Source organism: Scardinius erythrophthalmus (assembly GCF_964197995.2).
Source record: "Scardinius erythrophthalmus genome assembly, chromosome: 17".
NCBI lineage: Eukaryota > Metazoa > Chordata > Actinopteri > Cypriniformes > Leuciscidae > Scardinius > Scardinius erythrophthalmus.
The window spans coordinates 10,480,663-10,504,203 of record NC_138237.1 but is presented as its reverse complement, the minus strand read 5'-3'; the positions used below and the strand labels follow the sequence as shown (position 1 = coordinate 10,504,203).

At 35.5% G+C, this 23,541-nt stretch overlaps 3 protein-coding genes across 3 annotated transcripts; all 3 read left to right on the top strand.

Moving 5' to 3' along the window:
• Positions 1–1,787: 1,787 nt before the first annotated feature.
• LOC308706046 (uncharacterized protein) lies at positions 1,788–7,564 on the top strand (the record flags this gene model as incomplete). The annotated part of the gene is made up of 3 exons (XM_081391432.1): positions 1,788–2,438; positions 7,391–7,450; positions 7,550–7,564. The coding sequence occupies 3 exons, from the start codon at positions 1,788–1,790 to the stop codon at positions 7,562–7,564; spliced, it is 726 nt and encodes a 241-aa protein (XP_081247558.1).
• A 2,198-nt stretch (positions 7,565–9,762) lies between these two features.
• On the top strand, positions 9,763–10,709 carry LOC308706045 (chemokine XC receptor 1-like; the record flags this gene model as incomplete). The annotated part of the gene is made up of 2 exons (XM_081391431.1): positions 9,763–10,413; positions 10,698–10,709. 2 exons carry the CDS (start codon positions 9,763–9,765, stop codon positions 10,707–10,709), a joined length of 663 nt encoding a protein of 220 aa, XP_081247557.1.
• A 2,075-nt stretch (positions 10,710–12,784) lies between these two features.
• LOC308706044 (uncharacterized protein) lies at positions 12,785–13,630 on the top strand (the record flags this gene model as incomplete). Its single annotated transcript, XM_081391430.1, has 1 exon — positions 12,785–13,630. The coding sequence occupies one exon, from the start codon at positions 12,785–12,787 to the stop codon at positions 13,628–13,630; it is 846 nt and encodes a 281-aa protein (XP_081247556.1).
• Between the last annotated feature and the right edge of the window lie 9,911 nt (positions 13,631–23,541).

The window sequence follows — 23,541 nt, the reverse complement described above, 5'->3', positions numbered from 1 at the left end:
TGTTTCTTTCCTCTAAATGAGCACCAGAATCGTCTGAGTTTAGCCTGCTTTGAGGCAATGTATATTTACATATTCTGTAAAAATGCAATGTTACATAAAAACTTTAATAAAACCTTTGAATATCTTGTGAATACATTTAAAATATTTAATATGATGAACCCACAAATCCAGCATATGCAAAAAAAAAACACTAATTGTTTCAAGGTAACATCTAACTTGGTTTCTACTGGATTAATAAAAGCATATGCACATTTACTCGTAGCCAGTGAGATTTGAACTGCTGACAGTCAGTAAACCATAGTTAATGCATGAAATCCTTAATTGTCCTATTTATATACAGATTTAGTTTATTATACTGTAAGTGTGTGTTTCAGATATGGTTGCTATTAGTTTGTTTATCCAATAAATCATTTCAACAGTAAAGCAGTGTCATTATCTCTGTCTTTCTTTCTAAATACTTGGTCTTAACATTTTAATTTCAAGAGTAGAATTTAAAAATCAAATTTTCTATTTTATTTTTCTTACTGTATAAAAATCACAGCCATGCAAATCTGCAGGTGTGATATTCTACAACAATTCAATAAACTGTAAGGTAATACTTATATTTCTACACACAATATTGTCTATTTTTGCTTTGCCAAACTTTCAATCTAAAAGGTCAGGACACATTTTGAAAGGCATTAAAATGTTTATGTGTTCAAATTAACATTTTCTATAGCCTATTGACAATAATAATAATAATAATAATAAAAAAAACCTCCCTATTAGATTGTCCTGGTGAACCTCACTTTTTCCTTATATATTTGCATGTTTTATGTTTTATGTGACGTGCATCAGATGCATATATTCTTTTGAAAACTGTGAAGTCAGTCTACAAAACAGCACAGAGAGTTATACACACCCAGAGACTGGACATTCACTCTTCAGGTAATAAACTCCTCTTTTAAATTGGACAATATGGTTATCCATCATATTAAAGTGTTTAATGGTATGTTAGATGGATTAATTAAAGTAAATCACTGTAGCTCTTAGTAAAATGGGGATGAGTTTTATTTGTTTCATCAAACAGAGTCAACAGTTTACTTGAAACCATTTTAGGTATTGATTGAAGTGTATTAAAATGATCAGTATTAACATTACTTGTATATGTATATGTTTTTTAAATAAAACATTACTACTGTATTATTCTGTCTTCTTACTGAGATGATGTGAAGCACATTGGTCAACATGTGTTGTTTATATATAGTATAAATAGTGGTATATAATACCACTATAATAGTGGTTTATAATAGCTTATAATAGTGGTATATAAATAAAAGTGAAATTGACATATGTACAATGTTCAATGTAATATCGCAACACATTCTCACACCCAAGGCGTCACTTTTTGTCACTTTCAACCATGCTTCAATATCTGACGCTCAAAGCGCCCCCTAGCGTCCATATGTGACGCTTCGGTTATGGGTAGCTTTAGGCGTCATGTAACTGACGCTTTCGGAAGCGTCAATATTCGACGCACAAAGCGCCCCCTAGCGTCCATATGTGACGCTTCGGTTGGGTAGGTTTAGGTCTGTGATAGGGTTATGCGTCTCAAATGGACGCTAAAGGCTGCTTTGAGCGTCAGATATTGAAGCATGGTTGAAAGTGTTAAAAAGTGACGCCTTGGGTATTAATCTCCCTTCATATGTTGCTTATGTTGAACTAGTCTGAATAACTAAGTAAAATAAAAATATTCTCTTCCTTTAGCAATATTGTGTGAGCTTCTGTGATCAGACAAATTATAGGAAATGAACTCCACCACACCAGGAGCTTCCACCAACTCCACAACCCCTTCCATGTGGATAGGTGATCTAGAAATGTCCATGCTCTGCATTACTTTGCTGTTTGGTCTTCCTATACACTCATATGTCATATGGCTCATCATCACAGGAACAGGAAGTGAAGTTGCATCAGCACACTTTAACCTCAATCTCTCTGTTTGTGAGATTGGAACTTGTCTGAATAATTTACTCTTTGTAATGTCATATTGGTTTTCACATCTCACATTATTATCAGTGTTTCTACAAGGACTAGGCATCACTGGCCGTCCTCTGTTTCAGTGTCTGATCTGTGTTGAGCGTTACCTGGCAGTGGTTCATCCTGTAACCTTTCTGAAGTACAAACCTCTCAGATATAGAGTGATCTGCTGCACTGCGGCCTGGATAATTATTCTTGGCTCCTGTTTGGTCTGCATGCTTATATATTTGTATATATCTATCTTGACTGTATATACATGGTTCTTCTCGCTGCAGTTCCTCCTCTTCTTCTCCATCCAGTTGTTTTGTCTTGTGGCTGTTCTCAGAGCTCTGAAGCAGTCAGGACCAGGAGAGAGAGGGAGAGAGAGAGAGGATGAAAACCACATGAAGAAAAGAGCGTTTTGTCTTATTCTAATATCTACAGTGAATATGGTTTTTGTATATGTCCCATTTACTATCATAGAACTCTTAAACATTCTAATGAAACAGAATTATTCTGTACTTTGGCTTATTGATGTGATTTGTTATGTACTGGCTAGTTTTATTCAGCCTGTTCTTTATCTGCACCGCACTGGAAAACTACCCTGCCTCTATTCACGTTAAAACCTGCTATTGTGATATATTTGCTTAATTTCCTTTTGTGTGTGTGTGTAGAAAATAACTAAAGTGCATGAAATCATCCTTCTGCCTGAAATTCCACTTTTTTTTAATCCAACCCTTGTGAAAAATAAGAAATAGTGCCGAGGTCCAACTAAAGATATACTTAATTTGATCGTGCTAAAGTGGAACTATTGCAAGTATACTTTAGGTACAGTTTTGCATTTAAAGACTGATATTATACAGAGATCATACTCTCCTTACTAATGGTGATATTAAACACATTTTAAGGCTTAATGTTAAGAAATGTGCATTGTGCAATAAAGAAGTACTCCAAATAAAGTTTAATTATATCAGTAAGTATCATGTCAGTAAATATGATATTTGTAGTATATTTGGTATGAAATAAATGTAATTTTAAATACATTTTGGTATAGGTTCTTCCACTAGTGAATGCATCACTTTATCAATGATTTTATGTCATTTTTTCTCCCATTCTTTTCAAATGTTTGCATATTAGGTGTTTAACGAGTGGCACCAGTGGTCACCCATTTTTAGATGTATAAAGATTGTTCGTGAAGACTGAACACTCACTGCTTCAGTAATTATTTTATTCATTTGACTTTTTTTTTTTTTTTTTTTTTTTTGCATAAGCAAGCAATATCACATGCTATGATCTGCAGGAAATCCCATCTGTATTTAAATTCAGAACAACATCACAGGTGTGGGAGTGATTTAGTTTTAATACCGCAGACAGTTCAAACAAATTTAATTTTGAGGAAATTTACATTTTACATGCAACATTGCCTTTTGTCTAATCTCACTCTGATAAGTATACTGTGAACTTGGTTGTCATACAAGTGCATTTTGTTTATCCAGTGATATTTGTTTATCCAATAAACATTTTCATCAACTGTGAAAGCCTATTTTCAGACGTACATTTGAGGAGAATGGATATTCATTATTCCATATCCTCCTTTTTTAGGAGGATATGGAATCCCCCCCGTAGCTGTAGCTGTAGAAAAATACATGATTCTTTATTAAACAGGACCATAACAATGTACAGGATATTTACCCTGAGCCAAGTCAGCTGACAGGGGCAGCAATTTCTCAAACTGGGAATACAGGATTTGAGCTACCTATACAGGGGACACTTCACTGCATTCTGTGAAAACCACAGCAAACCCCCATAAGCCCTTCAATACAAACAGGATTATGTGATACACATTCACAATTAGTAACCACACAAATCAACCCACAAAACCTGTAAGGGCTCTATTAAATTGTACTCCCAGGTCTCCACCGACCATGATGCGAAGCTACCCCGTGCTGCTTATTCAAGGGTGAAAAGCAGTTTAAATACATAATAAATAAATAAATAAACACAATTCCACTAGACAGCTACAAACCAACCAATACATTAAACAAAAATCAATAAACAAAAAACACATAGAGCTGGCTATGAAATTAATTTACCAAAAAAAGTCAGGGAGCAGTCAATTTCACAATTGTCACATAAAACAAAAAAAACATAAGACACACACACACACACACACACACACACACACACACACACACACACACACACACACACACACACACACACACACACACACACACACACACACACACACACACACACACAAAAACACAACATAAGAGAAAAGCGACTAGCAAACATCTAACACCCTATAACAAAATAGAATATTTTTCATGAGTGTCAGTCACATCCAGATAACAAACAAAAAACAAACTCAAAATGAATAACCACACCTTTAAGAGGCACAACCAGACAAATACATGGCGGTCCTGAATTTATTCCATCATGCAGACCGTTCTAAAACATAATAAAATAACCATATTACCATCATTACATATTCATACCCATATGATGCATTAATGGACTCAAATACCCCCAATTAATCTAAAAAAATAATTTAATCTATAATTGACTGCATCAGTACAATAAAAAAACAAAATTCATTGTAATAGTACACCAAAAATACACCCTTGTTAAAACACCTGAGAGATTATTTATATACATAGACCAACATATAAAAATCCCAAATATTTATTTATATACATAGACCAACATATAAAAATCCCAAATATTTATTTATATACATAGACCAGGGATCAGCAACTCCGGTCCTGGAGGGCCACTGTCCTGCAGAGTTTAGCTTCAGCCCTGATAAAAACTCACCTGCCTGTATCTATCTAGTAATCCTGAAAACACTGATTGCCTTGTTCAGGTGTGTTTAATTAGGGTTGGAGCTAAACTCTGCAGGACAGTGGCCCTCCAGGACCGGAGTTGCTGATCCCTGACATAGACCAACATATAAAAATCCCAAATACTTACACAAACATGTTCCAAATAGGCCTTCCATCTGTCCTTTGGGGTTATAAATGGACCTCTCTTAACATTTTGCATATGTTGTACATGACATGTACATGTACCACATGAAGTCATACACATATTATAAGCTATAGTTTTGACAGCTGTGAAGTCAGTCTACAAAACACAGCACAGAGATTTATATAGCCTACATACAGAGAAACTGGACATTCACTCTTCAGGTGATAAACTCATCTTTTAAATTAGATTCATTTTCTTTTATATGCTGAACCATTTGTCACTGTGGTTACGAGTCATATTAAAGGGTTTATGGTCATGTTAGATGGCTAGTTGTCAACTCAAAATAACATAACAAACATTAAAACTTTGCTTATGTATGTATTGTTATTACTATTATGTATTACTCTGTAATAAGTACAAGCCCATTAGGGTATATTTTTTAATTATGAACCAAAAATATATATGTTTTCAACCTTATACTATACGATTTTAAGCCTACTACTGTCCTGCATACTGTCCTACATAAGTCCTGCATAGATTCTGTGTTCTGCGTATTCTGCTGCTAATATCCACATTTGACTTTATTTCCTCAATAGCATGGGAGTGCCTTCCATCAAACTGTAAACAATCAATTTCAAATGAGCTGACTTGAGCTTGAATTGCAGTCTATAAGTAAAATGGTACATTTATAATTCTCTCCTCTATTAACACTATCAGTTATGTTTTGTAAGCTCCTGTGCTGCTCAGACAAACAAGAAGGAAATGAACTCCACCACAACAGGAGCTTCCACCAACTCTACAATGGGATCTGGAACAGACGGAATCTGGGAAGTGGACGAAATAGAAATTTGGATTTACTGCATCAGTCTCTTGTTTGGTCTTCCTACACACTCCTATGTTATATGGCTCATCGTCACAGGATCAGGACGTAGAGTTGCATCAGAGTTCTTTATGCTCAATCTCTCTTGTTGTGAGATTTGTATCTATGTGGATTATATTTTCTTGATATTGTCAAAATATATTTCAAGTCTCTTGCCATTAGCACTTTTATTACAAGGACTAGACATCACTGGTCGTCCTCTGTTTCAGTGTCTGATGTGTGTTGAGCGTTACCTGGCAGTGGTTCATCCTGTAACCTTTCTGAAGTTCAAACCTCTCAGATATAGAGTGATCTGCTGCACTGCGGCCTGGATAACCACTCTTGGCTCCTGTTTGGTCTGCCTGATCATATATTTGTTTTTTACCGTGATTGTACATGCATGGTTCTTCTTGCTGCAGTTCCTCCTCTTCCTCCCCATCCAGTTGTTTTGTCTTGTGGCTGTTCTCAGAGCTCTGAAGCAGTCAGGACCAGGAGAGAGAGGGAGAGAGAGAGAGGAGGAAAACCACATGAAGAAAAGAGCATTTCATCTCATTCTAATAACTACTGTGACCTTGGTTATCACATTTATGCCAGTTACTTTCTCTGGATTGTTAACCATTCTGACACAGAATTACAGTTTGCCATTTTGGTCTTCTTCTCTGCTTTGTTATATTCTAGGTAGTTTTGTTCAGCCTCTTCATTATCTGCACCAGGCTGGAAAAATCTCCTGTCTTTGTTCTCCATAAAACCTGTAGGAAATGTAACTACACCTAGTTTATTTTTTTGATAACTTTTATTTATGAATGGGATCATTTTAGGGTCTTTACACTGCTGAATCACACACTCACACAGTGTGTGCAAATGTCAAACACTGGCAAATCCCTGTATTGTTCCTTAAAAGTGCTCATTATATAATCCTGATTTATTTTGAACGCAACTTTATTTCCCAGAGGATGGTAAAAAGCTGTGTACCCTGACTTCTAAAATATGAATAGTAGGCAGCTGATGAGATTTCAACTGTAATTTCAGGGAGTTTTGAAAGTTTCGTGTTTAATATAGATCAGAAAGTCAGTGAACAAGAAATCCTATATATTGTAAGTTTTTTCTTAGTGTGTTTATCTGATATATTTATTATAAATGGTAGCTGTTTGCTTGTTTTCCAATAAATATTAATTGATGATTCAGTGTAATTTTCTCTTCTTTCTAAATATAAAATGAAGTTTGCATACCATGGTGTTTAGTGATTGGGAGCTGCATCATTTCTTCTTGACTGATTTTGTGGACCATTTCTCTTTTTTGCTGTTTAAAAAACAGCCGCACCACATGAGCAAGAGTTATTGTGGCATCATATCTCTGATGAATCACAGCCGTGCTGATATTCAGAACAGCATCATAAATGCAATTGTCAAATTGCTTTAATACAACAGTTCAGTGAACAAGACGTTTATCAAAATGAACTTTTTTGGGGAATAAAATTAAAGTATCAGATAAGAGTATATGTCTTTTTGATCTTTTTACTTTTAATATTTGCATATCTGATGTTTTACGTGTTTTACATCACAGGAGCTGGAAGTGGAGTCGCATCAGAGTTCTTCATCCTCAATCTCTCTGTTTGTGAGATTGGTAACTGTCTGGATTTGTTGTTTTTTGTACTGGCTAATTGGATTTCAGTTCTTCAGCCATTAGCACTGTTTTTGATGTGTGTTGAGCGTTACCTGGCAGTGGTTCATCCTGTAACCTTTCTGAAGTTCAAACCTCTCAGATATAGAGTGATCTGCTGCACTGCGGCCTGGATAATTATTCTTGGCTCCTGTTTGGTCTGCATGATCACATTAATGTTAAATAATATTAATGCACATACATGGTTCTTCATGATGCAGTTCCTCCTCTTCCTCCCCATCCAGTTGTTTTGTCTTGTGGCTGTTCTCAGAGCCCTGAAGCAGTCAGGACCAGGAGAGAGAGGGAGAGAGAGAGAGGAGGAAAACCACATGAAGAGAAGAGCATTTTATATCATTCTAATAACTACTTTGAACATAGTTTTTGCATATGTGCCAATTATTATCGCAGGAGTATTTATAATTCTGATAAACCAGTATAACTATACATTTTGGGCTCCTGGTTTGGTTTGTTATGTTCTTGCTAGTTTTGTTCAGCCTGTTCTTTATCTTCACCGCACTGGAAAACTCTCCGGCTTCTGTTCATCATAAATTGACAAAACATTTTTTTTAGTAGTGGATGGGCCAATTAAAAAAAAAATGTATTATCAGCTCTCTTTCCTCTTGGTGTTTGCCCTGGACTTTAAATTAAGTTATATTTTAAATTATTTATAACAATCTTTAATTTCCCTGTTTATTTATATAGATAGCTTATTCTGAGTGTGTTAATTAAATATATGTATGTATAAATATATAAATATGTATTCATATAAATATGTTTGATATCAGTGTGTTTGTTTATCCAATAAAACATTTAATCAGTGACCCAGTGTCACCTTTTGCATACTCATATTTATTATTTATTTATCTACAGTATCTCTCTCTCTCATTCTTTCTTGCTCTCTTAAATATGTAGTCTAAAAATGTATAAGTTGCACCTGCACGTGCTGTCTAGTTTAGATGTACAAAGATTGAATATTCAGTCTGCAAAAAAAAAATTATTGAGGTGATTTATTTTAATTTGCTACTTTCTTGTATAGAAGCAACATATAACAATATTATGCGGCACACTGGAATACTTTATTCTGACTGGTCAATCACAAGTTTCAAGATTAATATTTTCCATATAAAAGTGAATTTCTGTTAATAAGTTTACTCAGACTCTCTGTTTTTTCCTTTAAATATTTGTATGTTTTATGCGGCATGAAACAGATGAGTCATGCATTGACATCCTTGTGACGATTGTGAAGTCAGACAAACACAGCACAGATATTTACATCTGAGAGGGGACATTCACTATTCAGGTGACAAACTAATTTTGTTTTTGTTTTTATCCTTAATATAAAAAAAAATTCATAGTATTTTTCTGAAAAAGTCCAAAGTGATTTCCGAGGAAAGTTTACAATTGAATAAAATGAGATTGAGCTCTTTTTGTTTAATTGAACAGAAGTAACAATTTAATAATCAAAATATGATAGAAATGTCATTTTGGGAATGAATGAATGAACTTCAATTAAAGTATCAAATAAGAGTATATGTTTTTATGATCTTTTTAAACCTTTTTACTTTTAATATTTGCATATCTGATGTTTTATGTGACGTGTAGCAGATGAAGTCATGCACATATATTCTTGTGACAGCGGTGAAGTCAGTCTACTAAACACAGCACAGAGATTTATACACATCCAGAGAGACTGAACATTCACTCTTCAGGTGATAAACTTCTCTTTTAAATTGAATTATTTTTCTTTTTACCGCTGAATGATATGACAATGTTGCTGTGGTTATCAGTCATAGTAAAAGGGTTATGGGCATGTTAGATGGACCACTTGAATAAAACAGAGCTGATCTCTATTTGTTTCATCAAAGTGAATTAGCAATTTACTTGACATTAGGGAACACTCTTAAAAATAAAGGTTCTTTAGTGGCATGTGTGATTTCATGAAGAACCTTTAACATGGAACCTTTCAAGTGCACTAAAGGTTCTTGAGATTGTTCTTCAAAAAATTTTATTTTAGGAACTTTTCACAAAGAGTTTTTTTGGGGAACTAAAATGGTTCTTCTATTGAATCACTGTTCATTTTTAAGAGTGCATTAAGACATACTGTAACTGTAAACTGTGTTGAATTGCTGGGGTTGATGGAAAATGTTTTTAAATAATATTTTTTTTATCTTGCTTAAGTTGAACAGTCGTCTGAGTAACCCCATACATTTCTAATTCTCTCTTCTTATAGCAATACTATTTATCTTTTGTGAACTCAAAAGACAAACGAGGAGGAAATGAACTCCACCACACCAGGAGCTTCCACCAACTCCACAACCCCTTCTATATTGATAGTGGGGTATCTGGACACGTGTGTGTTCAGCATCAATTTTCTTTTTGGTCTTCCTACACACTCCTATATTCTATGGCTCATCATCACAGGAGCTGGAAGTGGAGTCGCATCAGAGTTCTTCATCCTCAATCTCTCTGTTTGTGAGATTGGTAACTGTCTGGATTTGTTGTTTTTTGTACTGGCTAATTGGATTTCAGTTCTTCAGCCATTAGCATTGTTTTTGCTAGGACTTTCCATCGCTGGGCGTCCTCTGTTTCAGTGTCTGATGTGTGTTGAGCGTTACCTGGCAGTGGTTCATCCTGTAACCTTTCTGAAGTTCAAACCTCTCAGATATAGAGTGATCTGCTGCACTGCGGCCTGGATAATTATTCTTGGCTCCTGTTTGTGCTGCATGATCACATTAATGTTAAATAATATTAATGCACATACATGGTTCTTCATGATGCAGTTCCTCCTCTTCCTCCCCATCCAGTTGTTTTGTCTTGTGGCTGTTCTCAGAGCTCTGAAGCAGTCAGGACCAGGAGAGAGAGGGAGAGAGAGAGAGGAGGAAAACCACATGAAGAGAAGAGCATTTTATATCATTCTAATAACTACTGTGAACATAGTTTTTGCATATGTGCCAATTATTATCACAGGAGTATTTATAATTCTGATAAACCAGTATATTTGGACATTTTGGGCTCCTGGTTTGGTTTGTTATGCTCTAGCTAGTTTTGTTCAGCCTGTTCTTTATCTGCACCGCACTGGAAAACTCTCCGGCTTCTGTTCATCATAAACTGACAAAAAATGACTTCACATTGTCTTACTTTTTAAATAATTTTTTTTAGTGGATGGGCCAGTTTTTGGTATTATCAGCTGAAAGTGTCTCTTTCCTCTTAGTGTTTGCTCTGATCTTTAAATGAAGTTTTATGTAAAATTATTTTTTAGTTTCATTGTCAGTTCATGCGAGTATTAAGATCTTTAATTTCCATGTTTATTTACACATAGATCTAGCTTTTTCTGAGTGTGTTAATTAAATATGGTTGTTTGATATCAGTGTGTTTGTTTATCCAATAAACCATTTAATCAGTCACCTTTTGCACTCCCCATATTTATTATTTATTTATCTATCTCTCTCTCATTCTTTCTTTCTTGCTCTCTTAAATGCTCAGTCTAAAAATGAATGAGTTGCAGCTGTTTGGATATTTTTGAAGATTGAATATTCAGTCTGCAAAAAATAGTATTCATGTGATTTATTTTAATTTGCTACTTTCTTGTATAGAAGCAATATTATGTGGCACAATGGGATACTTTATTCTAACTGGTCAATCACAAGCTTCCAGATTAACATTTTCCATATATAAAAGTGAATTTCTTTTAATAAGTTTACTCAGACTCTCAGTTTTTGTTTAGTTTTGTTTTTTTACTTTAAATATTTATATGTTTTATGCGGCAGGAAACAGATGAAGTCATGCATTGACATCCTTGTGAAGTCAGTCTAAACACAGCACACATAAGGGGACATTCACTTTTCAGGTGACAGACTAATTTTGTTTTTGTTTTTATCCTTAATATACAAAAAAATCACAGTATTTTTCTGAAAAAGTCCAAAGTGATTTGCGAGGAAAGTTTACTATTGAATATAATGAGATTGAGCTCTTTTTGTTTCATTGAACAGAGGTAACAATTTAATAAGCAAAATATGATAGAATTGTTATTTTGGGAATGAATGAATGAATGGTGAATGAATTGAAACTCATTAATGCTTAATGTTCTAGTTTGTTGGGATTTCACATATCTGCCACTTACTCTCACAACTTTGTTTACCATTCTGACAAAACTGATAATTCAGAAAGTTTGGTCTTCGGCTGTGACTTGTTATGTTCTGGCTGGTTTTGTTCAGTCTGTTCTTTATCTGCACCGGACTGGAAAACTCTCCTGCCTCTTTTCTCCATAAAACCTGCTTATGAAATTATTTAACTCTTCAAATCTAGGGATTAGTTTGTACTCAAATGTACTTACTGTATATCAACATGATACAGTACCCTTCAAACACAACTTCACTTTTCAGAGGACTGAAAAAAAACATGTGCACTTTGACTTCTAGAAAATGCCTAGCAGAAGTTCTGTGATATTTGAACTTATTTAAGGTCGTTCAGATAGTCAGCATGAGTGCATGAAACCTCATATCCTATTAATAAAATGAGTGGTTGCTATTAGTTTGTTTTTCCAATAAATCATTACATCAATAACAGAGCCTCAATTTTCCATCTCATTATTTATATAGATTGTTTGGGAAGACTGAAAACTCACCATTGTATGTTGTATCATATGAAAATTATATTTTGAAGTTCAGGGTCACTTGATAAATGTGTAAAAAATGGCTTGAATTTGGTTAATTGTTTTACTCTAACTATTTGCGTATATGATGTTTAATGTGACGTGTAGCAGATGTAGTCATGCACATATATTCTTGTGGCAGCTGTGAAGAGGAGGAAGAAGGAGCGAGGGATATGAGAGGAGGGAGATGTTACTTCTCTCTAAAGTGCAGCTAGCTGCCAGCACGCTTACTCTCAATAACTCCCCTTAGGTCTTTCTTCACCTTCCGCTGGTTACACTTTTCCAAGCCCTACCCCCCTGATTAGGTTGAGGGACTGATAGCAGCAGCTGTTTGCTTGGTGGCCTGGACAGCAAGATCTGTTGTACGGCATAGCTCGGCGACCGCATCAGGGATAAGGCCCTGGCCGCTGACCCAGCGTTACACACTTCCTGAAATGCTCTTCAGAGCACGAAGACACGTTCAAGAAGTAACAATTTAAATGAAATCCATTAATGGGAAATATGATACAAGATGATATTTTGCACTTGAATGTATATTAACCTAAATCCTAATTATACCTGGTTCATTCACACTTCTCTCTTCTTAGATCATGGTTACATTACCACAACTTGTGAGCTGCTGAACTGAGAAGACAAATACAGACAAGATGAATAACTCTACAGTGAACTTCACCACATCTGAAATATCAACAAACTCCACAACTCAGTCCATTGCGGCACTAGACTGTCTGGAAATCTGTGTGCACAGCATCAATTTATTTTTTAGTCTCCCAACACACTCCTATATTATATGGCTTATCATCACAGGAACAGAAAGTGGAGTTGCATCAGAGTTCTTCAACCTCAATCTCTCCTTTGGTGAGATTGGTATCTGTCTGAATGGTTTGGTCTTTATACTGTCAGTGTGGATTTCAAGTCTTAAGATATTAGATGCGTTTTTATTAGGACTTACATTCACCGGTCGTCCTCTGTTTCATTGTCTGATGTGTGTTGAGCGTTACCTGGCAGTGGTTCATCCTGTAACCTTTCTGAAGTACAAACCTCTCAGATATAGAGTGATCTGCTGCACTGCGGCCTGGATAATCATTCTTGGCTCCTGTTTGGCCAGCATGTATAATTTAACCCCAGACAACATTCATGCACATATATGGTTCTTGTCCATGCAGCTTACACTGGTCATCCTTATCCAGATGGTTTGTCTTGTGGCTGTTCTCAGAGCTCTGAAGCAGTCAGGACCAGGGGAGAGAAGAAGAAAGAGAGTGGAGGAAAACCACATGAAGAGAAGAGCATTCAATCTCATTATAATAACTACTGTGAACATTGTTATCCTATATTTCCCATTTGCAATCACAGGAATCTTTGTCAGTCTGACGGCAGAAAATAATCCAACAGTTTGGTTCACTGGTCTGACTTGTTTTATGCTGGCTGGTTTTGTGCAACCTATTCTTTATCTGCACCGCACTAGAAAACTCTCCTGCCTCTGTTCATCATAAAATCTGCAATTGTTATAATTTACTTAAGTTACTAAGTCTACTTATTGTTTCTGGGTTAATCTTGGCATGTCTGTTTCCTTCAGCTGTCCGCTAGAATTAACACAAATGGCAACACTAAACATTGTGATTTCTCTGTAATTCATTTTCGCATTCGTAATGTTTAAATGGCCTTTGCAGTGTGAAGTGACACAAAACATGTTTTGTGACTGTCATTCAGTTTTTATTTAGAGAGATGCAGCACCACAAACGGACTTTTAGTTGTACTTTAATTATTCTATTTATTTATAAAAAGGTTTAGTTCATTTTGAGTGTACTTGTCCGATATAATTGATATGAATGGTTGCTACCAGCCAGTCATTTATTTTATTTTTCCTAGAAAAACACACAGGAGTAAAAAATGCGATACAATCAGTTTAGAAGACAGGTAGTTTACCTTAATGAGAATTTACATGAATATGAACTGGTAAAATTAGGCATTTTTCACATTAAGCTTTCAGGTTAATATGAATGTTTTAGGTGGTCACTATATAGAATTATGGCCATTTTATCACATATTTTATGTAAATAAAAGGCGTGACAAAACTCTATGCAAAAGTGAATAGATGTGCAGGGCGATGTCTAAACATAAATAATAAATTCACAAAATAATCTTCTTCTTGACTTATTTTTGTTTCTGATGTAGATGTACTTGAGCCTTTTGGAATCTGTGGATGTAAGATTACGAGGGCACATTTAAAAAAATGTTTTAAGAATGTGCATGGATAGTTCATTTATAATAAACACTGTAACATTTCATAAAAAATAAGAACTGTTCATTTTAATTTCATAGTGACTTCAATGTTGTTTTTGGTTGCCACCGTCACTGTGGTTTGTGCATTAAAAGATAAAGTCTATGCTCGTCCATATAAAACTATTTAACACGTTCATGTGCATGATTATTAGAAATTGTCCTTACAGTTTTTAATAAAGCTTTTGAATATTTGTGACCATCTATATTGTGTGTGGGATGGTCTGGTGTCACCTTTCCCTTATGAAGGCTTTCAATTTAGAATGTTGTATTAAACTTGACATCCTATCATAACACAGATGATTAGAGAGTTTTTATTTCTCTCCTTTTTAAATGCTTGGTATAAAAATGTGCATATTTTGGGTTGATGGACTGGAAGGTGTGCTGGCAGTTTCAGAGATAGGCTAGGCCTATAGATAATTTCTTTAAAAATGTATGGACCATTTTATTTTCCTACTGTATATAGCTAAATCATTTCAGTATGACCTGAGCTACATCTGTGCCAAATTTAGCGCTTTTAGATGAATTTGCACGAAATGACCTATTTATAGCCCCCAACTATGGCGGGCATGGGCGTCATCACCATAGATATCATATAAAGGCTAGATGTCTTAAGGCGGAGTCACTTCCGGCATCACCGGCGGCCATCTTAGGACAGGGCTCTGTGAATTAAGGTGAGTGAGCAGCACGCACACAAATCCTCTTATCTCGCTGAAATCTGGACGGATTTACAAACGGTTTGGTTTCTTACAAACGTTATTAGCGTGGCTATAATTCTGAATGCTTAAACATTTTGAACATAATTATTCATATGTATGCAATAGCTACATCTCTGACGTTTATAACAAACCAAACCGTTTGAAAATCGGTAGAAAATTGAGCAAGTTATGGTTATTTAAAAGTACATGCACCATGTGAGTGAGCGAGCACACTGTCGTAAGATGGCCGCCGTGTGCGGATGTCGAGCTCCATTGGCCAGCAGCGCGGACGAGACATCTAGCCTTTATATGATATCTATGGTCATCACTGGATCAGTTGCGGTAAGTCTCTCTGTCTTTCCGGGATGACCCAGGCTGAGACAAAGGGCCCTATCTTACACCCAGCGCAATGCAGCGCCAAGCATGATGCAAGTGTTTTTTGCAGTTAAATATTTAAAATAAAAGGATTACAATATAAAAGATTATTATTGTGTCCATAAAGATGGTCTGCTTGCACACTTTTACCTCGCGCACGAGCAGTTCCGTTTGCACTCTGGAGACAGCTTTGGTCTTTCCACTATCAAATTCCGTCATGTGAAGCAGTCAGGACCAGGAGAGAGAGGGAGAGAGAGAGAGGAGGAAAACCACATGAAGAGAAGAGCATTTTATATCATTCTAATAACTACTTTGAACATAGTTTTTGCATATGTGCTAATTATTATCGCAGGAGTATTTATAATTCTAAAAACTAGTATAACTATACATTTTGGGCTCCTGGTTTGGTTTGTTATGTTCTAGCTAGTTTTGTTCAGCCTGTTCTTTATCTGCACCGCACTGGAAAACTCTCCGGCTTCTGTTCATCATAAATTGACAAAACATTTTTTTTAGTAGTGGATGGGCCGAGTTTTTTTTTTTTTTTTTATTATCAGCTGAAGTGTCTCTTTCCTCTTTGTGTTTGCCCTGGACTTTAAATTAAGTTATATTTTAAATTGTATATAACAATCTTTAATTTCCCTGTTTATTTACATAGATAGCTTATTCTGAGTGTGTTAATTAAATATATGTATATATAAATATATAAATATGTATTAATATAAATATGTTTGATATCAGTGAGTTTGTTTATCCAATAAAACATTTAATCATTAACCCAGTGTTACCTTTTGCATACTCATATTTATTATTTATTTATCTACAGTATCTCTCTCTCTCATTCTTTCTTGCTCTCTTAAATATGGTCTAAAAATTAATAAGTTGCACCTGCACGTGCTGTCTAGTTTAGATGTACAAAGATTGAATATTCAGTCTGCAAAAAAATTTTATTCGGGTGATTAATTTTAATTTGCTTCTTTCTTGTATAGAAGCAACATATAACAATATTATGTGGCACACTGGAATACTTTATTCTGACTGGTCAATCACAAACTTCCAGATTAACATTTTCCATTAACATTAACATTTCTGTTAATAAGTTTACTCAGACTCTGTTTTTATTTTGTTTTTTTTTTGTGTGTTTTTTTTACTATAAATATTTGCATGTTTTATGTGGCATGAAACATACAAGTCATGCATTGACATCCTTGTGACGATTGTGAAGTTAGACAAACACAGCACAGATATTTACATCTGAGAGGGGACATTCACTATTCAGGTGACAAACTAATTTTGTTTTTGTTTTTATCCTTAAAGGTGCCATCCTTCAAAAAAAATAAATTCATACACCACATTCCATACCAGACGGGGGCAGTATACCTCCAAAAAGTGAGTTGGTCTACTCTAGAGTATGAATATGACATCTTCAAGCTACTCCCCTTCACCTTTACCAGTGAATATGTTCATATTCGTTTTGTTCATATTACATTTTTATTGTTAGTTTAAATTACATTAATTTGACAGACAGCATTCGCTGATGTTGACCAAGCTAGCGCCAACGTAACTTAACAGAGCTGCCAACTCTCACGCATTCACCGTGAGACACACGCGACACTTTTCACACGCTCTCACATCACACATCAATTTTCTCACGCACAGAAAAATCGCGAAGCAAAGAGGACACGGATACCGACAGACTAGACAGAGCAGGTTAGTTATGATATAAAAAAAAATCTCAGCTCTCAGATTCTGTCAATTTTATTACTGAATTCAAACAATAAATACCGTTTTGGCGCTTGTAATTGTTACACGACAGATCCCTATCGCACGTGAACCGATCAACTCTACTAACGTTAGCTAATAGTAAAAAAAAACACGAACTCTGTTGAAAGATACAGTAGGCTACAACTTACCAAAATGTATTCCTCATACTCATACATAATATCGACCAATCAGTGTTTTTTATCAGCGTGAAGAGGTCAATAACACAGCTGGAGAACAATTATGTCAGATTTACCTCAGGAAAGCCATTTAATAAACATAATATAGGTCACGTAGTTGGCAAGAAAAAAGAGCTATAGAGATTGTGCTATGTGTACTATTACAATACTATATTTATGTGCGTTATATATACGTTTATCGAACAGCCTTCGATACGTTTCTATGTTATAACTTCCCGAAAAAACTACACAAACATATAAAACAAACTTCTAACGAAATACTAACAGCATCTTACTTACCAATCCAAAAGAAATGTTGCAAGTTTGGAGTCGAACCTCATTTCTTTCATGTCCATTAGTTGTCTCCAGCGATGGAAAGCAGTGCCAATGTTTACTCTGGTTTTGTTCCTTTTTTTTTTATCAGATTTTATTTGAATGTAGTAGTGGGCTGTAGGCTACTTTCCACACGATTGACATCAGGTTCAAGTATGCCCACAAGCCGTGCGAGTTATTCGTGTATTGCATGTTTGACTGACTGGTGGTTATGTTGCCCGCATACCGCCTCCCATGGCCGAAACTGGTATTACGACACCTGTCGGGCCGTGGCTAGTAATGCTAATGCTAATTAAGGTTGATATCTCTGCAGCACTATAACTTGACATTTTTTTAATGACATCATCGCCCTTATTTCTTCTCATTCTTTTGATGCGTGTAGGTCATTTTTTGGATATTTTTACCTCAATTTTTACATATGGCACCTTTAATATAAAAAAAGTCAGTATTTTTCTGAAAAAAGTTCAAAGTGAGTTCAGAGGAAAGTTTACTATTGAATAAAATGAGATTGAGCTCTTTTTGTTTAATTGAACAGAGGTAACAATTTAATAATCAAAATAGGATAGAAATGTTATTTTGGGTATGAATGAATGAATGAAGTTCATTTGAGCAGGATGAAAAACATCGAAACTCATTAATGCTTAATGTTCTAGTTTGTTGGGATTTCACATATCTGCCACTTACTCTCACAACGTTGTTTACCATTCTGACAAAACTGATAATTCAGAAAGTTTGGTCTTCGGCTGTGACTTGTTACGTTCTGGGGTGCGTTTCCCGAAAGCATCGTTGGCCAACTATGGTCGCAAGTTCATCGCAATGTCCATTGAACTCTATTGGGAACGACGGAACTTGCGACCATAGTTGGCCAACGATGCTTTCGGGAAACGCACCCCTGGCTGGTTTTGTTCAGTCTGTTCTTTATCTGCACCGGACTGGAAAACTCTCCTGCCTCTTTTCTCCATAAAACCTGCTTATGATATTATTTAACTCTTCAAATCTAGGGATTAGTTTGTACTCAAATGTACTTCTATATCAACTTGATACAGTACCCTTCAAACACAACTTCACTTTTCAGAGGACTGAAAAAAAAACATGTGCACTTTGACTTCTAGAAAATGCCTAGCAGAAGTTCTGTGATATTTGAACTTATTTAAGGTCATTCAGATAGTCAGCATGAGTGCATGAAACCTCATATCCTATTAATAAAATGAGTGGTTGCTATTAGTTTGTTTTTCTAATAAATCATTACATCAATAACAGAGCCTCAATTTTCCATCTCATTATTTATATAGATTGTTTGGGAAGACTGAAAACTCACCATTGTATGTTGTATCATATGAAAATTATATTTTGAAGTTCAGGGTCACTTGATGAATGTGTAAAAAATGGCTTGAATTTTGTTAATTGTTTTACTCTAAATATTTGCGTATATGATGTTTAATGTGACGTGTAGCAGATGCAGTCATGCATATTCTTATAGCAGCTGTGAACTTAAAACACAGCACAGAGATATATACATATCCAGAGAGACTGAACATTCAATCTTCAGGTGATAAACTTCTCTATTGATTATTCTTGTTTATACCCTTAATAATAAGCAACAGTGTCACTGTGTTTATCTGGTAATGTCCAAAGATTTGGGATGGAGTTAATGCTTTATCCACTGAGTAAAATGGGACTGAGCTTTGTTTAATTGAAGAGAACTAACAGTTTAAATTCATTAATTAATGATTAAATTCATTCATTCATTAAATTCATATTATAAAAATGAGATTTTTGCAGGTGAATGTAGCCTGCGAATATTACTTTGTTAAACAATCTATTTTTCATCATTTAATGATGTTGCTCTATTCAGATTTAAACTGGGAACATTTACCGACTGAAATGTAAAATCTGGATATATTGAAATGTTTTTTTTATTTTTTTTTTATTACAGATCTGGTTCAATAACACTTATCTCTTTGTGTAGATCACAAAACAAGTTTTTATGAACCATTAAAATCAAAAGACAAACCTAAAGATGAATAACTCAGTGAACATCACAGCACCCGAAGCATCTACAAACTTCACAACTCAATCCATTGAACCACAGAAAAGTCTGGAAATCTGTGTATACAGCATCAATTTCCTGGTTGGTCTTCCTACACACTCCTATATTATCTGGCTCATCATCACAGGAGCTGGAAGTGGATTTGCATCAGAGTTCTTAATACTCAATTTCTCCATTTGTGAGATTGGAAACTGTTTGAATTGTTTGATCCTTGTACTTTCAACTTGGTTTTCAAGTCTCTTGACACTAAAAGTTTTAATGACAGGACTAGCTGTCACTGGTCGTCCTCTGTTTCAGTGTCTGATGTGTGTTGAGCGTTACCTGGCAGTGGTTCATCCTGTAACCTTTCTGAAGTACAAACCTCTCAGATATAGAGTGATCTGCTGCACTGTGGCCTGGATAATCACTCTAGGTTCTTGTTTGTGCTCCATGTTCATTTTAGCTTCATTCATCATTAATGCACATACATGGTTCATCTCACTGCAGTTCCTCCTCTTCCTCTCCATCCAGTTGTTTTGTCTTGTGGCTGTTCTCAGAGCTCTGAAGCAGTCAGGACCAGGAGAAAGAGAAAGAGGGAGAAAAGATGAAAACCACATGAAGAGAAGAGCATTTTATCTCATTCTAATAACAGTAGTGAACATGGTCATCATATATGTGCCGATTACTATTTCAGCATTATTTACCAATCTGACAAAACGCTATATTCAGGAAGTTTGGACTCCTTCAGTGATTTGTTTTGCGCTGGCTGGTTTTGTGCACCCTGTTCTTTATTTGCACCGTACGGGAAAACTCTCCTGCCTCGGTTTTCCATAATATTTGCAACTTTGACGTTTTAGATTAGATTAAGATGGTGACCTTTACTTATCTGTAATGTTTATTACTTTGTGAAAATTATAAATAACACAAACTTCTCTAAATTAGGATCTATGACACCTCATCATTACTCTGGCACTTCCAAATTCTGGTTTTGACCCATTGTGGTATCTGTCAGGATATTTTACGTAATGAAGCACACGAAACAGCGGTAGCGAACTTCAACTATCTTCACTTCTGTTCTCACACCTTGGGCCCTATCTTACACCTGGCGCAATGCAGCGCCAAGCGCGATGCAAGTGTTTTTTGCTAGTTTCAGCCCGACGCAGTTATCATTTTCACGTACTGCGCCACGATGGTTAAATAGCAAATGCATTTGTGCCCATTTGTGCACCCATGGGCGTGCTGGTCTGAAAACGAGGTGTGTTCTGGCGCATTGTTGGCGCATTGCTATTTTGAGGCAACAGAACTGCGCCATTAACCAAACTGAAACCTGGTCTAAAGTCAATGGAGCAATTTTTTTATTTTTTATTTAAAGAGCGCGTTAGTATTGTGTGTCTATAGGCGGGTCCACAACGCACGTACAATCTACTTATTAAACACACAGGGGCAGCAGCACACACAAACATGCCAAATGTAAAAATTGCCAAATTACAATGTAAAAGATTATTATTGTGTAAATAAAGATATGGTGGAATACGGCTTGTTCCGTAGATGGTCTGCTTGCGCACTTTAACCTCACGTAGGCCGAGCAGATCCGTTTGCGCTCTGGAGACGGCTTCAGTCTTTCCACTATCAAATTCCGTCATGTAAATAGCGAATCTGCCATGGCACGAGCGCAACTGGCATTTAAAGGGAATGGGAGATGAGACTCTGATTGGTTTAACACACGTAAATCCCAAAACACACCCATTACTCATTAAGAGAATAGGGACAACCCTTTTAGACCATGCGCCTGACGCGCCGACTATATTTCCCGTCGTTAAACTAGCAAAAGTGGATTCGGACACGCCCTAAAGGAACTTGCGCTTTAGACCATGTGCTTAGATCGTTAAAATAGGGCCCCTTATGTTCACATAACACAACAGATCAGGCTTCCTTTTCAAAATAGTAGTCTACAACATAATTTCACTTATGAACACAAGTTTCGCATTGAAGAGTCTGTGTAAATGTATCTTTTTACATATTCAGAATATGTAAGTGTTTCACTGTTTATTACAAACTGACTTACTGATGTACTCTTTGTAGATTGTTTATCCAATAAAATACATCATGGCCCAGTGTCACCTTTTCCCTACTGATGGTTGCCACAGAGATTATAGCAATAAACTTGACTTCCTGTCAACACAAATGTCTCAGTATAAGAATTTGCATTTAAGGTGTTGAAAAAGTGGCACCTGTGCCATCTATAGTGTCAGCCACTTGAATAATATTTGGGAGGACTGAATAAAAATTGTTACAGTGATAATTTATTTTCTTTCAGATTTGAGTGATTATTGATTTGAACACTTATACTAGCAAAATGTATACCTTGAATTTTTAGGTCGGGAATTTTGGTCTGGATTTGATCCGTTGTGGAGCAATTATGCTCAAACCAGAGCTGTTCGGACCAATCAAATTGTCACGGCGGGCTTTATACGATGATGGACAGATTATCAACAGTAACGTAATCATCCACGTAACCAGAGAGCGCTTATAAAACAGATATATAATACATACCCATGGCTCTCATCGATGCAAATGGTACTGGTCTTCTCCTCTACAGTTGTTTCGTCTTGTAGCTGTTCTCAGAGCTCTGAAGCAGTCAGGACCAGGAGAGAGAGGGAGAGAGAGAGGAGGAAAACCACATGAAGAGAATAGCATTTAATATTATTCTAATTACTAATCATAGTTATCATATACATTTCACAAATAATCACAGGATTCTCTGAAATTATGACATCTGACAGTTCCCAGACAAACTGGTTTACTGCTTTGTTTGTTGTTAGCCTGTTCTTTTTCTGCACCGCACTGGAAAACTTTCCTGCCTCTGTTAGTCATAATATTTGCAGTACTAGATTAAGTTATTGAATCATATGCAAATTATTGATAACTTTGTGAGAATATTAATGTTAATATTACATTAATATTAATTAATTAATTAACTAATATTAATGTGTACTTGTAGTAAACTTGAAGGTGTACTATTTTAATACTGCTTGGGACTAAATTGGCCCACTTTTAGTATATAAAAGTATACATTTAAGTGCACTACAAGTGTAAGAGTAGTAAACTTTAAGTACACAACTAGGTTGCTCATTTGTAATGCATCTGTACTACAAGTGAACTTATAAGTATACTAGTAGTTTACTATTTTAATACAAGTAGTAAATGTATTAGTTTAAGTACACACTGAAGTGTACCGTCAGTAAACTACTAGTTTAGTAGTTTATACTGCAAGTATACTTGTAAGTTTTCTTTAAGTGAACGTAACATACTTAGTTTACTATTTATATATTATTTTTGACTTGCAGTATACTATTATGTTCAAATGTAGATATTATGTATATTTTTTATACTTAAAAAAATTGAACTGTACTTTAATTTTAAAAACTTTTTATTAGCTTCATGCATCCTTTTTTATCAACACTTGAATGTTGGTAAGTTTCATAAAGAAAGGCAACATTTTAAACAAAAAAGTTGAGTAAATCACATTTTTGTCAAAGACTACGCCTTGATCAGATTTAGAACGATTATCAAAACACAGATGGAGTTGATCGAGTCCAACATCCCCAAAGCTTCACAGTCGTTTTCTCCTCATGGGTTACGCTTCATTTCATTTGGGTAATATTAAGCAGTTTTGATTTACACGCTGTTTAATGTTTGATGATCACGTTATTTTACATTTGAGTGAGCAATCCTTCTATCGCTGTTTCAGC